Source organism: Leptonychotes weddellii, chromosome 6 (genome assembly GCF_054177405.1).
Source record: "Leptonychotes weddellii isolate Sample4059 chromosome 6, ASM5417740v2, whole genome shotgun sequence".
In the NCBI taxonomy this organism is placed as follows: domain Eukaryota; kingdom Metazoa; phylum Chordata; class Mammalia; order Carnivora; family Phocidae; genus Leptonychotes; species Leptonychotes weddellii.
In genome coordinates this window covers 91008638-91027189 of record NC_138374.1, presented here as the reverse complement: position 1 = coordinate 91027189, position 18552 = coordinate 91008638, and the positions used below count along the sequence as shown (strand labels likewise).

Here is an 18552-nt window from a genome sequence, read left to right as displayed (position 1 = left end):
GTCAATTTTGAAAAAAAGTTAGCTGGGATTTTGATAGTGGTTGTGTTCAATCTATAGATCAATTTGGGGAGTACTGCCATCATAATGATATTAAGTCTAATATCTAATCTACGAGCATGGGGTATCTTTCTATTTATTTCAAAATTTCCTTCAACATTGTTTTATAGTTTTCAGCATACAAGTATTGCACTTCTTTTGCTAAATTTATTCCTAAGTATTTCATGCTATTGAGAATGGAAAAAAACTTTTTGCAAAATAAGTGAAAATTACTTTATTTTGAAAGGTAAGTAGCTAGGGAGTTTCAAAGTAGAGCTACACATCCATCCATACTAGATAATGACAGTAGAGTAATTTTATGTGTTTTCTGTTTTTGAAGGATAGACCTCTTAAAAAGATGCTTGCACTTTTATACATTTGGAATTGCTTTCTTAATTTCATTTTTGGATTGTTTGTTGTGAGTATATATATTGCTCTTATATCCTGTGATCTTCCTGAACTTGTTTATTCTAGTAATTTTTTTCAGTGAATTCCTTAGGATTTTCTGTATGCAAGACTAATGTCACTTGTGAATAAAGAGTTTTACTTAATTTCAACCTGGATGCCTTTTCTTTCTTTTTCTTGCCAACTTGCCTTGGCTAGAATTTCCACCACAATTGCAGATAGAAGTGGTGAGGATGTAGTTTTATATTGTTCCTGATCTTAGTGTGTATTTAACTATTAAATATGCTGTTAGCTGTAGGTTTCTCCTATATGCCCTTTGTCAGGTTAAAGCAATTCTCTTCCTAATTTGTTGATGGTTTTTATTATGCATGGATGTTGCATCTTGTCAAATTATTTTTCTGTACCTATTGAGATAATTCATGATTTATATTTTTTTTACTTAAAACTACACATTTCACTTCCAGTTTCCAGTTCCTCATACGAGGATGGCCACTGCGTCCTAACAAGTAAAAAGTTGAGGAGATGGAAAAATCAAGAACTCTTCTTGGATCCATAGGAGGGGAGGATATAGGGTAAACAGCTGTCCCCTAGGTTGAAGAGTAGTATAGAGAACAATGAATGGATTTGGAATCGTTATGTGGATATGAGGTTCAGTTTCTACCATGTCCTTCTAACTTTCTAAGCTTCAGTTTACTTATTTATAAAATGAAGAGGACAGCCAACCCAACCCAACTCTGAGCTCACTTCATAATTGTGGGAATCAGTATGCAAATATTCTTTTACAGCAATGACATTTATATAATAGGTATATTTTATCAATAATAAAACTGGACCACTTTCAGTGGAGGGAAAAAATAACCCTTTATGCTCCAATGAACACTTTGGTCAGTATTGTAGTTCCTGGGTCTCTGCTCTTGAATCACTGCCATGTCAATTGCTCCTATTGGGAACTTTCCTACTTACTGAGAGTCTAATTCCTAGAATTTTTTTTCCTGTTCTTATTTCTCTCTCTTTTTTTTAATTTTATTGTCATGTTAATCACCATACATTACATCATTAGTTTTTGATGTAGTGTTCCATGATTCACTGTTTGTGTATAACACCCAGTGCTCCATGCAGAACGTGCCCTCTTTAATACCCATCACCAGGCTAACCCATCCTCCCACCCCCCCTCCCCTCTAGAACCCTCAGTTTGTTTTTCAGAGTCCATCATCTCTCATGGTTCGTCTCCCCTCTGATTTCCCTCCCTTCATTCTTCCCCTCCTGCTATCTTTTTTTTTTTTTTTAAACATATATTACTTGTTTCAGAGGTACAGATCTGTGATTCAATAGTCTTGTACAATTCACAGCACTCACCATAGCACATACCCTCCCCAATGTCTATCACCCAGCCACCCCATCCCTCCCACCCCCCACCACTCCAGCAACCCTGTTTATTTTTCTCCTTTTCTTAAAATACATGCAATAGTAGAATCTTGGGAAATAAGTGAGTTTTGTCTTGAAGACTGACTTAATGATGCAGTACTCTAAGGATCTCATAAAGTGTTTATATTTTTTTAATGTTACATACCAGATTTACTTAGAGTCTGTTAGTATATTGAATTCTAGGCCATGTTTCAAGTGTGGGTGGAGTGGCAGTGTGGCACAGAAAGAAATGGAGTGGGAGTTCAGGGAACTGATTTTTAATGTTGGTCCTATCATTGACTATATTTACTCTTAGGAAGGACATATTTGGTTTTCAGTCTTAGAGCATAGAAATAGATGGGTTTGGACCCGGGGATTGTTAAGAGTCCTTCTAGCTCAGAATTGTATGGTTCTAAGTGCTACACCAGAAAATAAGTTTAGAGGTTAGGTAATATAATCCTATTATATAAGATATATAATAAAAGTTCATAATTCTAGCTGGCAATCCCTTTATTCCTTCAGGTCGAAAGTACTTACAACTTTACATAAAGGAAATATAAATGATATAGAAACTAAATAGCAAAGACACAAGCACTAAAAAACATTTAGCCAAAATTTTTTTTTTACGGTAAGTACTACCTTTATTTAAAAAAGTTATACATGCTAGAAAAAAGCATAAATGATACATGTAAACAACTGTTTACCAAATACTTATTTTTTTTCCTTGTAAAGGTGCAAATGATCTTTAAATGTAAACACAAAAGTTGCCAAACATTTTTGTATTGGGGGAGGGAGAAGGAGAAGGTTATTCCTTTTGGTTGCGGTTAAAGTCTTATTCAAAGATTTTCCTGCAAAATACATTGAAAAAAATTGGTCTATGAACACAATGACAAAACTCTGACCACTGAAATTTGTATCATTTTTTCTTTAAAAATTTTAACTTTTCACCAGAAAGTGCAATTTCAGAGTAGTAACAGAGAATGAGGATGATATATAGTTTGTATAAAAGAACCAAGCTTTTATTAATAAAATGCCTCAATTTTACACTCATTAGTGTGTACTATTACATGAACTGAAGAATTCATTCCCTTGGAGGCTGTGATTACAGGTAAGCCTGAGCTTCAGCAGGCCTGAGCGTCAAGTGAAAATTGCATAACAGTATTCACTGCTGGGGAGAGGGCATTTCTCCCTGCTGGTCCTTAGTAGCAATAAGGAAACAAGAAGGAAAATTGTTTCAGTCAGTAATATTTTTGAGCAAAAACTTCTGCAGAGTAGCACATGATTCTATTGGAGGATTCTCAAGACAGCATATAAGAACTGTATACTGTTTTTATAGAGGCACTGAGCAGAGCTCTAGAGCTAGCAGAAATTCTATGAAAATATTATGAAAAAAGACTATGGTGGAAAACAAGTTCATATGGAAGGAAACAATTTGCAAACTTGCACTGATGAAAACTTTAGTGTCTGAGTCCTGGTTTTATCTACTTAATATTCCTTTTGAATTGTACTATTTAAAATGAGTGTTTCCTTTTTTTGTTTTTTAGATTTTCAAGTCTTCTGGTGCTTAGTGCAAGCATGATGGCTAAATAATACACTTTGCATACCTATCTTTGTCACTGGTAGTCCTTGTAAGTAGTGGAGTCATGTGGATGCAGTGCCTAGAAATAACTAGATCATGTATATAGCCCTTCTCCCTTTATTAGTATTTTCAAACTTAATATCTTAAAAATAAACTTTCACTGCTTAGAATTTTTACCTTTATTTTTTTTCCTTTTTTAGTGGGAGGAAGGCTAAATCCAAAGCAAAATGAAACGACGACAAAAAACCGAACAACAAAAAACCCATGATAAATTAAAACCAAAAATAAATATTCTGCACAGAATTGAAAATTTTTGTGCAAAGGTGGCATCTTGCAGTTGAAGTACTTTCATTGTATTTGTATTTCCATATGTTGAGGCACCGGCAAAGAATAAAATTTGTTCTAATGTTTTCTTGAGCTATACAAAGCTCCAAAGTCAAAGCTCTCCAGAATACAGAGGAGCATGTACACGACTGTCTCTAGATGTTCACCATATATGGGATTCACAATGTGTCATTTTAATAACTCCTACACCACCCCCTAGCCGACGGTAATTCATCCCGCCATATAACCTGCAAAGAAAGAAACAAAATCAGATTTCAAAGTGGAAAAATCACTGTTTGTTCTACAACTTAGATGTTAATAAAACACATGTTTTCTATCATAACTAATATTTTTAGATTCCTACTTCTCTTCCAAAGATTAGGACTTGGAATTGAGCACTGGTAAGTAGCAGAATTATTTCAGACATTGGGTGAAAAGGTCTCATTTCCAGGATACTGTTTTAAGAATAAGAGAGTGTTGTATCCACATTTTGTATCACGACTTTATAACTTTACACCTAAACTGACTTCTAACAATTACACAGAATCATATTCTACATTTTTGTCTAGTTTTGACTATGGCTATCTTATTTTCCTACTCACATTTCCCTCTGCCTAAACATCGATAACTTATTTTTAAAAAAATTTTTTTTTTTTATTTATTTGCGAGAGAGAGAATGAGAGACAGAGAGCATGAGAGGGAGGAGGGTCAGAGGGAGAAGCAGACTCCCTGCCGAGCAGGGAGCCCGATGCGGGACTCCAGGATCATGACCTGAGCCGAAGGCAGTCGCTTAACCAACTGAGCCACCCAGGCGCCCCGATAACTTATTTTTATCTTTTTGTCTTATATGTATTCTTACAAGCCTCCTCCTTTATGGAACAAACCTGGATATGAGGAAGTAAAGTAAGCATCTAGTTTTTGACCTGTGAACAAGATCATCTTCAAAGTTAAAGATTTACATGGAAAAGAATATTAGATCCTCGGGGCGCCTGGGTGGCTCAGTTGGTTAAGCGACTGCCTTCGGCTCAGGTCATGATCCTGGAGTCCCGGGATCGAGTCCCGCGTCGGGCTCCCTGCTCAGCGGGGAGTCTGCTTCTCCCTCTCCCGCTCCCCCCTCTTGTGCTCTTTCTCTCTCTCAAATAAATAAGTAAAATCTTAAAAAAAAAAAAAAAAGAATATCAGATCCTCTGTCAGCTGTGAGGTAAAACTGGTTTTAAGTTTGGGATATGTAACTACAAAAATTTAGATCATAACCTCTCAATAGATGATCCTTAAGAATTTCATAAATATTACTCGGTCACATATTACTAATTCTATTTAGTGACAGTTACTGAGAAATAGGTCCTTATGTAGGATTATAGTGATTAAGTAGCAGAAGTAAATCTGGAGATTTCCCCAAATTCCCACTAAACATAGAAAGCTGAATATGCAAGAAAATATGTCACAAGTGGGAGGCTCCTCTTCAGGAAAACCTCCCATTATCTATCTCTCCCTTACCTCTATTAGGTTTTGCTAAAATGTTACCTTTGCAGTGAGGCCTTCCTAGGCCACATTTTCAAAAGAAGCTCCTCCCTGGACACCCCCACCCCCCTTGGCTCTTCACCATAGTGCTTCTACCCCCTGACATGGTACTGTTAGTCTTCTTACTAGAATGTCAGCTCCAGGAGAGCAGGGAATTTTGTTTTCCCTGTTGTATCCCTGATGTCTAGAATACTCAGTACATCTTTACTTAATGAACAAGGCTGTGAAAATGTGATGTAGTGGAAGCCAAAAATGTACAATGTTTGACTTTTAGTCTGACCCTAGTATTGTGACCAAGTCATAAAGAGCCATGAGAGAAAGGCAGAATCCAAAGAATGTCATTTAAACATCTGTAAAAGTGTGGCTTTCCCAGACATGAAGACAATTTTTTTTAAAGATTTTATTAATTATTTAAGAGAGCAAGCATGGTCGGGGGAGGAAGGGCCAAGGGAGAAGCAGACTCCCAGCTGAGTGCAGAGCCCGATGAGGCGCTCAATCCCAGGACCCCGAGATCATGACCTGAGCCAAGCCACCCAGGTGCCTCTATTTATTTATTTTTAAAGATTTTATTTATTTATTTGACAGAGAGAGACACAGCGAGAGAGGGAACACAAGCAGGGGGCGTGGGAGAGGGAGAAGCATGCTTCCCGCGGAGCAGGGAGCCCGATGCGGGGCTAGATCCCAGGACGCTGAGATCATGACCTGAGCCGAAGGCAGACGTTTAACTAACAGAGCCCACCCAGGCGTCCTACTTTTTTAATATTTAAAATAAATGCACGAGTCACATGATTTATGTGAATTTATAAGAACTACTTAAGTCCTTAGAAAATATTTGTTAAGATTAAGACAAAGATTTAAAAACAAAGTAAAATTAACCTATAAATATAATTTAACATAGTTAAACCTCTTAAATAAGTGGTAGATTCCTTCCTAAAAGTGATTGTTAAAATTTAATAGTTTTGTTTGTTTGTTTGTTTGTTTTTCTTATTTATTTGAGAGAGAGAATGAGAGAGAGAGAGAGAGCATGAGAGGGGGAGGGTCAGAGGGAGAAGCAGACTCCCCGCCGAGCAGAGAGCCCGATGCGGGACTCGATCCCGGGACTCCAGGACCATGACCTGAGCCGAAGGCAGTCGCCCAACCAACTGAGCCACCCAGGCGCCCCTGTTTGTTTGTTTTTTAAGTAGGCTCCATGCCCAGCATGGAGCCCAATGCGGGGCTTGAACTCACCACCCTAAGATCAAGACCTGAGCTGAGACCAAGAGTAGGACGCTTAACCAACTGAGCCACCCAGGCGCCCTTAGACTTTAAAATAGAATAATAATATGTTTAAATAGATTTTAAAAGCTTAAGGAAAAAAATTTTTAAATGAAATAAACTATTATTTTTTAAAAAAGTAACTGAAGTTTGTTTTTTCCTGGGCATAAAGCTGTGCATAGGAACACCAAAAAACTGTGACAGATTAGAAGCAAGAGATCTGAGTTCTAATTCTATCACTAACTTGCTCCATTTTATTTCTCAGTGCCTCACTTACCTCAGCTGAACATGATGGGGCTAGAGAGGAGATTTTTTTTTTTTTCCGTGTTTGCCATCTCTATTATAAAACTGAACAGTTACCAAAGAGAAGATGTTGTCAGATGTCAGCCACTTTAGAGCAGGGAAGTCACAAGAAGCCATCAAATATGGGTAACTTGGAGCTCTCTTACGAGTACTGCAAGAGCACTTCTCAATGTACTGACCATCCCCATTTTGATGGTCACAGGCGACCTTATGCCCATGATTTTCAAGTCAGCAGTGAGGTGATCTGCAATGTAGCTTAAAGGTTACCTCCATGTATTGGCATCAGGATCAAAAACTTCAATGGTCTTCAAGTACGTTGTGCCATCGAAGCCTCCTACAGCCATGAGCTGTCCGTTCACTACTGCCAGGCCAACCTACAGGACCAAAACACAGTGGCTACTGAAGAAGCCAGAGAATCACTGGGCAAGTTTTGACTTGTATCTAGATAAATCTTTTTAAGAAAAGATAATTCTTTATGACCTTACATTCTGGTTTACTTGAACACAGAGAAAAAAGTAATGACAAAAATCTGTTACACTGTGGGAACAATAAAATTATATATTCAATTAGAATATTTTATAGTCAAAAACATAAATTTCTTAAATTTTTGGAAAATCATCACTGGGAGTGGGTAAGAACTTCCAAACTGCTCTCACTTCTTTTGGTATTTGCCTATTCTAACCCACTATCTAAATGACCACTAAAATACAGATCTAACCATGCTGTCACTCTCCTCTAAAAACTTTCTAAGCCTCCCTACCGTCTAAGGGTAAGTTTAAAGTCCTTACTATGTCATTCGGGCCCTCCAGAAATCCATACTAGCCCATGTTTTAGCCTCACCTCCTTATGTATCCGATGCTGCAAGAATACTGATTTAACTGCTAGTTCCAGAAAAGACCATGTTTTTCACGCCTCTGTACTTTGCACATGTTGTTCCCTGGCTGGTGTTTTCTTTCCCTCTTCTAGAAAATCTTGTTTTTCTTTCAAGGCCCAGCTTACATGCGACTTTCTCTGGTGAGTCTCTTCACTGTCCCCAAACACATTAAGCATATTCTCCCATGTTCTCTTAAAATGCACATGCTGTGGCTGTAAGATTTTTTTTTTTATGGTTAGCTGTAAACACTTCCATTTCCTTCACTAACTTGGGAGCTCCTCCTGGAGTTGTACTCACTTTTGCTTTCCTAGCACAGAGTAAGCACTTAATAAATATTTGCTAAATAATCAAAATGTAGCAGTGAAAACAGGAATGTGACCTAGAAGTTGTTAATCACCAGTAATAAAGAGCCACAGATGTGGGAATGTCTTGACTTGCTCATGCCTATCAATGATATTCCCTGATTTGTGCAAACTAGAATTTACTCCCTTTTCTCCTCAGATAATGGAGTCTTAGCTATTGCTGTGTTCTCCCACCTGTTGTCCTACCTCAATGCACTCCTGACACAATCAGTGGTTTATGGGTTACATTTCACTCTGAACCAAACACCCTGGGATGGATGAATGCTAAACTCCACCCTGGAAGTCTCTTGTAGTCACATGTCATTCATGGTCTAGAACATGACATAGGTCAGCCTGACCAGGTCTAGACTACAGATGGGACAGACTCCAACCAGTTTGTGGAGACTGGTGGTGGGGCCAGATGAGTTTCTGCCTAAACATTTGTATTGGTGTGCCAACTACTTAGAATATTACCTAGGAACATTTGCTAGGAATATTTAGCTCTAATCGAGAGGGATGAATATGGGTGAAGTTACATAAGGTAGTGGGTAAGATAAGGTAATGTCTTTCAGGAAAACAATCGAAAGATAAATCACAAAAAATAATTCTATTATTAAGACTATGACTGACTATAAGATATTTAACTACTTGAGATAACAGCAATTGCGAGAAATTAATTTTTTTTTCCAGTACAAAAGTAGCAGGGGTTGTTTTGCTGAAATAGTGCACCTCCTTACTATGACAGATCAGAGCTCTCCTGCACAGCCCTGTCTTGGTGCTTTTTCCCAAAGTTTTCAGTAGCTGGGCACTTACTCCACTACGGCGGGACGTCATAGCCACCACCGGAGACCACTGGTTAGTTCTGGGGTTGTATCTCTCCGCGCTGCTAAGCTCTGTAGTGTCATCTCTCCCTCCTACGGCATAGATCATGTCCTGATACACTGCACAGCCGAGGTGTTTCCTCCGGGTCCCCATAGGAGCTATCGTGTGCCATCTGTTTTCCTGAGGGTTGTAGCGCTCCACTGCAGGGGAAAAAACCAGTAAGTGACCATTTAACCATTTCCTCTCACCTCTAGTTTTCCTCATAGCCACTAAAACTTTGTGATAACACGTATTTTCAATACACAATCTGATTTTTGCTCTGAGAAGGACTTGTATACCTTTAGACAAAACCACTATAATCTCCTCGGGGACTACTGGTTTCGTCTGTGTTCGGTATGGTGGAAAAGGCACGTGTTGGAGTCAAGGGACCTTAGTTCTAGTTCTAACTGTATGACTTGTGGCCTCACCTTATCTTTAAATGAGGGGATTGACTAAAGGATCTGGAGGCACCATTCCATACTAGTAACTGATTGTCATAATCAGACAACTTCTGTACTCTTGTATTCCCTTTGCCTGTATTCCTACTGCATTCTAAGCAGAAGACAAGATATGCGACTACGAATCTGATGCGAGTGCCACACTGACGATATCCTTAGGCAAAAATACCCATTATCTCTCAACAGAAAGGACTAATACATAAACCAGCTTATAGCTATAACTTTTTATTTATTCTTAGATTACAATATAGGTTTTGTTTTGTCCTTTTTTTGGTTTTGGTTTTTTAAGGAGAGATGGTTGGGGGTGAGGCAGGGAAATAATTATATTAGGAAAATAGTTCTTTTATTCATTATAAATTCCTAGAAGCTTATAAAGAGGAGGGAGAAAGAAGTATTTTGGGAATATGCTAGAAGAATATGGCTGCAGAAGGAGCTGAGGAAGAGTTGGGAGTTGTACTCTAAGGGAAAAATAATTTTCAATTATTTAGATTATAAATAATTATATCATTTACATAAATATAGAAATTATTTTAAATTTACAATTTATAACTTAAAATTATAGGATAACATGACTTTTTATACTTTTCTGTAGGGGGACTCTCTTGAGGAATGTGCTGCTTTGGGGGAACTGGACTGACCTCGGAAGGGACTAACCTGTGTTGAGTGGAGATGTCCCATCAGAGCCACCCACAGCGTATAAGAACCCTCCTAACACAGCCACGGCCACGCCTAGTCTTCTGGTGCTCATAGAAGCCACTCGAGTCCATTTGTTTTCCTTTGGATCATACCTGCAGTAAGGGAGAAACCAAACACTGCATGCCTGTTTTTATGACGTGAGGCCCTTTTCATAAGGTATGAAATCATGCTAAAGACATGTTGGATACATACACTTGCTCTGGTCAAAATGCACAGTGAGAATCGAACATATTTTACTTAGTTACTAGGAAAAAAAGAATTTGTGCCCGTGTCAGTTATTAAGCTTTTTTTTTTTTTTACAGATTTTATTTATGTATTTGACAGAGAGAGACACACAGCGAGAGAGGGAACACAAGCAGGGGGAGTGGGAGAAGGAGAAGCAGGCTCCCGCTGAGCAGGGAGCCGAATGTGGAGCTCGATCCCAGGACCCCAGGATCACGACCTGAGCCGAAGGCAGACGCTTAACGACTGAGCCACCCAGGCGCCCCATAGTTGTTTTCTATACTCTGACTTGTGATGCTGGGGCTGGAACTCTGAAAACATTTCTCCTTTGCCAAGCTGGCTCTCTGTCAGATTCTGCCAAGAGGAAGGACTAGCTGCTGGAAGTCTAGGGGAGGAGAAGGGACAGACTCCTTTCTGTTTTCTTGCCAATCCTGTTAGTGTTGTCTCAGCAATGGCCCTTTCACTCTGACTAAACCTGCCAATTTCAGTTTCTAGCCTTTTCCTGGCACAAAACTAGCCTTGTTGTGCTTCTTGGAGGTCTTAGTCATGGCTCTGTGAGGCACCTCCTCGGAGCTCCTGAGGTAAGAGTACTAGTGTTCCAATTATCTACAGCTGTATAGATCACCCCAAAACTCAGTGACTTAAGATAATTTTACTAACTTTCCTGTTTCCATGGGTCAGGAATTTGGGGAGGGCCTCACATGGAAGTTCTGGCTCAGTGTCTCATGTGGTTGCTATCAAACTGTGGCTGGGGCTGGAGTGCTAAAGCAGCGGGTGGCTGGCTGGGCATCTCTCCAAGTAGCCTCAGGGTCTCTCCATGTAGACCTCGCAGCATGACCTCAGACAGCTCAAGGCTTCCAAGGGGCCCCAAGAGATCCAAGTAAAAGCATCTTCTATGACCTAGCCTCTAAAGTCACACACATAGTGCCACTTCGGCCATTCTTGTAAGGCAGCCAGAGTCAAGGGGAGAAAACGTAAATCCCACCTTTCAATAAGAAGAGTGTCAAAGGCAAATGATACAGAGCATGTGAAATGACAGGTACTGTTATTACCTTTGGAAAATACAATCTTCCAAAATCAGCCGGGAAGAGAAGCCTTCCCGGAGGTGTGTCACAGCTGTTCAGGGCAGCCACTCCTTCAGTGCTGATGGTTCCAGCTCTGTGGCATCTCTCCTCTAGGCTTCTAGGCTCCCAAAACTCTAATCTCTCTCCTTCGTGTTCCCAGATCGGGAACAGTTATTTCAGTGTCCTCTTTTCGTTTTTTTCAGCCCTTCAATATCTGCTAGCCAATTTTTGAATATTAAATTCTCTCTACTAAAGTAACTGGTATGGCTTCTGTTTTCTTTACTGAGTCCTGATTGATAAATTACAAGTGTTCAGAAATATGACAAAAATCACTTGGAATAGTGCTGGCATTTTATTGCGTGGGTGGGAAGTTCTGTTAGTCTATTCAGAACTGTTAGTAAACTCTATCCATATTGCAGAAAATATAAAATAAATGATACTAAAAACAGACCTTGCTCTTAAGAAGCAAGTGAGGGAGATGGAGCATGTTCTTAAGGAAAAACCTCCAAACTGATTCTGAGAATGTAGTAACTAACACAGATGAAAGCAGCAGAAATATAAATACTGGAGAATGGAGGCCCAGGAGAAAGGTTGTGGTTAGTCCAGTGATAGTTTCCTGAGGTTCATGCACTTTTTTTTTTTTAAGGTTTATTTATTTGAGAGAGAGAGAGAGAGAGCGCACGAGCAAGAGGAAGGGGAAGGGCAGAAGGAGAGGGAGAAGCAGACTCTCTGCTGAGCAGGGAGCCCAATGTGGGGCTCGAACCCAGGACCCGGGGATCATGACCTGAGCCAAAGGCAGATGCTTAACTGACTGAGCCACCCAGGTGCCCCCGTTCATGCACTCTGAATAAAGTTTATCTTTCATCCCTTTTGGAAAATTCTCAGCCAAAAATTCTATCTGCAAATACTGCTTCTGCTCTTATCTCACTCTCCTTTCCTTCTGGGACTCCAATTACATGTATGTTGGACTGTTTGTGTCCCATGAGTCTCTTACAGTCTGTTCTTTCCATTCTGTTTTCTTTGTTCTTCCTCTGTTTGGATAGTTTCTATTACTCTGTCTTTGAGTTCATTAACTCGGTCTTTTGTTGTGTCTGGTCTACTTTTATTGTGTCTAGTTAATCTCATTCCAATGTTCTTAATTTTAGATATTATATTTTTCAGTTGTAAAATGCACATCTTATTTTTAGATTCCAATTCTATATTAAAATTATCCAACCTTTTATCCATTTTTAATCTTTTCCTCTAATGTATTCATTACACTTATTTTAAAGTTTTTTTCTGTTAACTCTAAATGTGGATCATTTATTTTTTACTTTATTTTTTTAAAAGATTTATTTATTTGAGGGAGTGAGCTTATGCAAGTGGGTGGAGGGGCAGAGGGAGAGGGAAAGGGGGAAAATCTCAAGCCAACTCCTTTCTGAGCATGGAGCCCTACACGGGACTTGATCTCACCACCCTGAGATCATGACCTGGGCTGAAATCAAGAGTCCAACACTTTACTGAATGAGCCACCCAGGCACCCCTAAATGTGGATAAGTATGCTTCTATTATCTATTTTCTTCTCTCAGCTACTGGCCATATTTTTGTTTCTTCAGATGTTTCATAATTTTTTATTTTAGCTGGACATTATTATAAAGGAATGGAATCCTAGAAACTGAAGTTATTATCCCCTCATTCCTGCACTGCCCTTGCACCCACCCCTCCTGGCCACCAGCAGTGGATTCACTCTTTCCTGTATTAGGCAGGGAGGGTGAAATATTATCACCCCAGTCCAATCAGGAATTGAGTTTTCGTTAGATTCAGTCCACCTCAACTTTCAAATGTCCCAAGGATGAGAGCTATCCTGTATTTGTTGCAGGCCCCTCCTCACAGCAGGACTTTATCTTCTAAGCACTGTCAGGTTGCATGAGATTTCACTCACTCTAGTTCCCTAGTTTCCTGAGCTACCCCAGCACTCAGCAAGCATCTCATGGAGAAAAACAGCAGTATGTTTGGAATTGTTCTAGATTCCTATCTGTCATGCCAACCTGCATGACTGTTAAAAGTTCTACTGATTTACTCTCCTCCAGGAGAATCCCTTTGCCTAAGTCAAGTCCAATATTCAACCCTTCAGACTTGGCAAATATCCCCAGGGAAGAAAACAGCCGATGATCTCAGTTCACATAAATGGGCTCTTTCTTCAATGGAATTTTAGTTCATCTAGTCCTTGTTACTTCCACATGTCTCTGATGTTTTAAAAAATATATATATTTGTACTCTCATTTTTTCCTGTTGTTGCAGTGGGAGTGATAGCTGGCACTACTTACTACATTCTACTTGGAAGCAGAAGTCTTTGCATAATTTTTTAATTATAAAATAAAAACATCGATTCAGAAAGCCACACAAAACAAATGTGTAGTTTAATGTGTTATTATAAGGAAAGCCCATCACCCAGGCCAAGAAAAATAACTTTGCCCACCACACTGGAAGCCCACCTATGTGTCCCTTTCTAAACTCAATGCCTTCTTCCCCACAGGATAACCATTATCTTGATTTTTACAGTAATTGCCTCCTTGAGTTTCTTTATAGTTTTTCCCACCCAAGTGTGCATCCCTTACTTTTGTTCATTATAATTTTTTTAAAGTCTCTTTTTATCTACAGGTTTTTTTCTCCATTTCCCCTTTCCTCTTGTCTCCCCACAATTCATCTTTTAGAACCTGGGGCATCTGACCTGCAATTTCCCCCACAACATGGATTTGACTGACTAGACACTCATAGTGTAGTTCAACACACTGGTCTGTCCTCTGTACGTTCCACAAATTGGCAGCTGGATCCAGAAGTTTGATCAGGCCACATTTGGTTCCTTTGGCAAAACTACAGAAGGTGATATGTTAGCAGCTGCTAATTATTAATGCCTAAGTCCATTTATTTACTGAGTGTTGCAAAATGGTTATATTCAATCATTTATTTTCTTTTATTGGGACATTTTTAAAAGGAAACAATCCTCGGGGTGCCTGGGTGGCTCAACTGGTTGAGAGGCTGGCTCTTGACTGGCTCAGGTCATGATCCCAGGGTCCTGAGACTGAGCCCTGCATTGGGCTCCATGCTCAGTGGGGAGTCTGATTCAGGATTCTCTCTCTCCCTCTGCACCCCTCCCCTCATGCCCTCTCTCTCTAAAATAAATAAATAAATCTTAAAAAAAAAACAAATAACAATCTTCTTATCGACTGTTTTGTACTCATTTCATATGTGATACAGTTCATACAAGAAAGGTTGGGCATATGTGTGCTTCTTTCACTTTATTTACTAGTACTCAAGATTATAAATTCATTCCCTGTGATTTTCTGAAGGCAACTAAATAGGGTTTTTTCTTTTAAATGTCAGTAGGAACTCATAGATTTAAATATATTTATTGGATTTTAATCAGTCACAATTATTATCTCTTTTAACTGTCCCATCTTTGGTCAAGTGAGAACATCTTCAAGTTTTCTCTTGAGTCTTTTTGACATCTCCTAGTCTTTGATAGGTTGCTTGCTATCTGGTAGGACAGGCTAGCCCAGGCTTATCTATACATTTCCTGTCCTAAATCTGGAATCAGACATTTCTCCAAGAAGCCCTCATTTCTTTTAGGGAAATGGAACTTCAAGATACAATCTAGGAATAGAGCTATTCACTGCCACTAGTTGGTCATTATGTCTAGGCTTCTTCAGTTGACAGAGCTAGAATATAATTTTATTTTTAATGAGGAACTTAATTCAAATTGAAATTCAGGACTACAAGGTCTTTTACTTAACTTCTTCTATTTTACGTTTATATTCTTCCATATCAAGAACCCTAGTTTTCAAGAACACAGGAGATGACAGAATTAGGATAACCCATACCCATTTCCTTTATTCCACATTAAACATATAGCAGTCTCAGATGAGCAATACTATCACTTCACTATCCCTGAGAACAATTAAAATTCTTTTTGCATATCTCTGTCCCATTCTCCTCCCACTTTTGAAAATATTTGTACCACATTTGCACCAACTGACATGTAGCCAGTGCATGCTACTCTCTCTTTTAACCCCTATTTACTCAGAATTCTCTGATTCACTGTATGTTTCATGCTCACCCTCCATCAATGTCTCTAGTAATTTTATCTGAAGCTTGTTCTATAGTAGATTACTCAGTAAGGACTCATGGGAACAATATTCCAATTTCTTACATGTTAATAGTTTGTCTGTGCCCTTCATACTTCAAAGTCATTTTCTCTAGGTATAAACTTCTTAGCTTACATTTTGTTTGAATATCTTAAATGTTATCCCATTTTCCTCTAGCATAAAATATTGCTTTCAAAAAGTATGATAGTAATCTATATTTCTTTCCTGTATAAATAACATATACTTTTTTGTTGATTGACTAAGGAATTAGTTTCTTCAAAGTCCAGTAATTTTATTGGAATATATTTCTCAGTGTTGATTGTTCTAGGTCAGTAGTCAGAGGATATGATGTATTCTTTCAATAAATAATTTCAATTTTTTTTATTAGAACAGGAAAATAATTTTGAATTATAGTTATTAGCACTTGTTCCATTCCTTTGCTTTGGTTTGCTTCCTCATGGACTCCTATTATCTATATTGGATTTTTACCTATCTTCAATATTTGTTGCTATCTCACATATCCTTTTTATTTCTTTTTTATATTTTTGACTTTAAAATATTTCCTCTTTCACCTTCTATTTGTCTTCTGGCATTATCTGTTTTGTTTACTTGTTCTAGTTTAATCTTCATTCTGAAGTGATTTTTCCTCTTATTTCTAATATTTTTCTGAGTTTTGTCATCTCATATCTGGGTTTTTCAAATTCTGGCTTATGTAGTGTTTTCATATCTTATATCATTTTCCTAATGTCTTTTATTACATTGTGAAATAGTTGATTACAGTTTTGATCTGTTCTCTGGGTATGTCTTTCTGCTGTGCTTTTATTGTCTATAGAGATGTTATTCTGCTGCTTATTCTTTCATCTATTAACTTTGTATTGGATCTAACCTCAATACTCTGCTGTTGTTCATTTTTATATGAAATGAGTTTTCCTGAGGAGTGGTTCATGGTAATTTTCTAACTTCATGGAACTCTTTCTAGTTTTTTCATATAGTGATAAAAAAGTATAGTGGTTTGCCTCCTGAGATTTATTGGCTTTATTCACTGGTCCTCCTTTTATCTTGGCCTTCTCTTCTCACTGCATATTAATCTTGTCTTGCTCAATTTTGATCCTGCACCCAGAAGTGTGGGCCCTGTTCTGGAAGGTCATACTGCTGGTCAGTTTTGAGGGTTCCTAGAGACTAGATAGCTCCAGCCCAGCTGGTTCTCAACTACAGTGGCTTTGCACCACTCCTCTCTCCACCTAGGGTATTTGGCAATGTCTAGAGACTTCTGGTGTCACAACCAGGTGTGTGCTACTGGCAATTAGTGGGTAGAGGCCAAGGATGCTGCTAAACATCTGCCAATGTACAGGACAGCCCCCACAACAAAGAATTATCTGGCCCCAAATGGCAATAGTACTGAGGTTCAGCAACTCTCTTCTAAGTCCTTCAGATCTTATTATAGGTCCCTTGCACTTACTCTATATTGGGATTGAGCAAAACCCTTCTTAGTTTCAGCTGTTGGTCATAAATTTTCCCTTCACTCTTTCTAGTAAATATATATTGTCTATTTTGGGGTTCTTCTGTTCTTAAATCTGTCACACTTCTGATTGCTTCTCTGTATTTTCTCCTGCATAGACACTCATATCCTGCAGGTCTTGTGGCTTTTGGTACTTTGCCTTAGCCCATTGATGTTTTGGTGTTTATGGGAATACCCTCTTCCTTAGTTATATTTTAAATGTTGTCCATAGGTTTTTTTTTTTTTTAAGTTATGGTAAAATTTACCACCAATTTACATTAAATTTACCACTGTAACCATTTTTAAGTGTAGAGTTCAGCAGTGTTAGGTACATTCACACTGTTATCCAACCAAGTTCCATAATTTATCCATAGGTTTTTAGTTTTGCTATCTATTACTCTGTTTTTATGTGGGAATTTGGAGAGATTAAAGAATTATGCTGGTGTTGCTATCTTCCCAGAATCCTTTTGCATAGAGTTTTGAAAGTAGGGAAATAAGTTTCTTAACAGAAAAATAAGAAGAAATAGCTTTCAAGAATTACCTGCAACTTTATCTCTATTTAAGACAGTTAAACTCTTCAACTTAAAGATGGTAACCCAACTAGTAAATGCTATTTGAAAAATTCTGAAGAGTCATGAAACATTTCTTTTTAAGAAGTGAGGATGAAATATGGAATGTTCTTGCTATTAATCATTAACACATGAGACTCCAAAATCTAATCTCTAGGACAGAATGACAAACTGATGGAGCAAGAAATTAAGAATAGAATCTATTTCACTAAAATTAACTGATTTGTAAAAATATAAATTAAACTTCCACAGCCAACCCAGATTTCCCTAAGTACACTTCAAGAATTAATGAGAATCCATATACAAAATACTTTGGGGTATTTATAAGATGGGCTAGGCAAAGTATTATTACTTCAATCATTTTTTTTTGGAGGAAGTCTGGGCAGTCATACATTAAGTACTGGGGGAAAAATCAGAACAGATTTCAGAAGTGCTATGCTTAATTTCATATATGGAATATAATTTAGAATATGATTCCAACTCTTCAGTTAGGCTCTATCGGTATAACAAATAGTTTGAAAAATCAGGTTATATCTTTCATCTTCCTAGACCCTTAAGATCATCTGAAAACTTTTCCCCTAAAGCCCATGGGATATCCACTGAATGGTGCCGTCCCTGGCATCCTAACCTGTTTCCTTTAAAGAGCCCTTTATATTCTTTTCCTTTATTTATTTACTTATTAGTTTCAGAGGTAGAGTTTAGTGATTCATCAGTTGCATATAACACCCAGTGCTCATTACATCAAGTGGCCTCCTTAATGCCCAACACCCAGTTACCTCATTTGCCTAACCACCTCACCTCCAGCAACCCTCAGTTTGTTTCTTTTTTTTTAATTAATTAATTTATTTTTTATTCTTATGTTAATCCCCATACATTACATCATTAGTTTTAGATGAAGTGTTCCATGATTCATTGTTTGTGCATAACACCCAGTGCTCCATGCAGAATGTGCCCTCCTCAATACCCCCCACCAGGCTAACCCATCCTCCCACCCCTCTCCCCTCTAGAACCCTCAGTTT

The 18552-nt window shown here is 38.3% G+C and overlaps 1 protein-coding gene across 2 annotated transcripts in view; it reads right to left on the bottom strand.

Annotated features, from left to right (window-relative positions):
• Positions 1-2337: 2337 nt before the first annotated feature.
• The window catches only part of KLHL20 (kelch like family member 20), a 60800-nt gene continuing 44585 nt past the window's right edge, over positions 2338-18552 (bottom strand). For both annotated transcript variants that reach the window (XM_081824631.1, XM_081824630.1), the window contains 4 exons: positions 10015-10148; positions 8855-9063; positions 7094-7200; positions 2338-3996 (listed from right to left, as the gene is read on the bottom strand). In XM_081824631.1, coding sequence (XP_081680757.1) covers positions 3912-3996; positions 7094-7200; positions 8855-9063; positions 10015-10148 — 535 coding nt within the window. In that variant the 3' untranslated portion in view covers positions 2338-3911. The remainder of the gene's footprint in view (positions 3997-7093; positions 7201-8854; positions 9064-10014; positions 10149-18552) is intronic.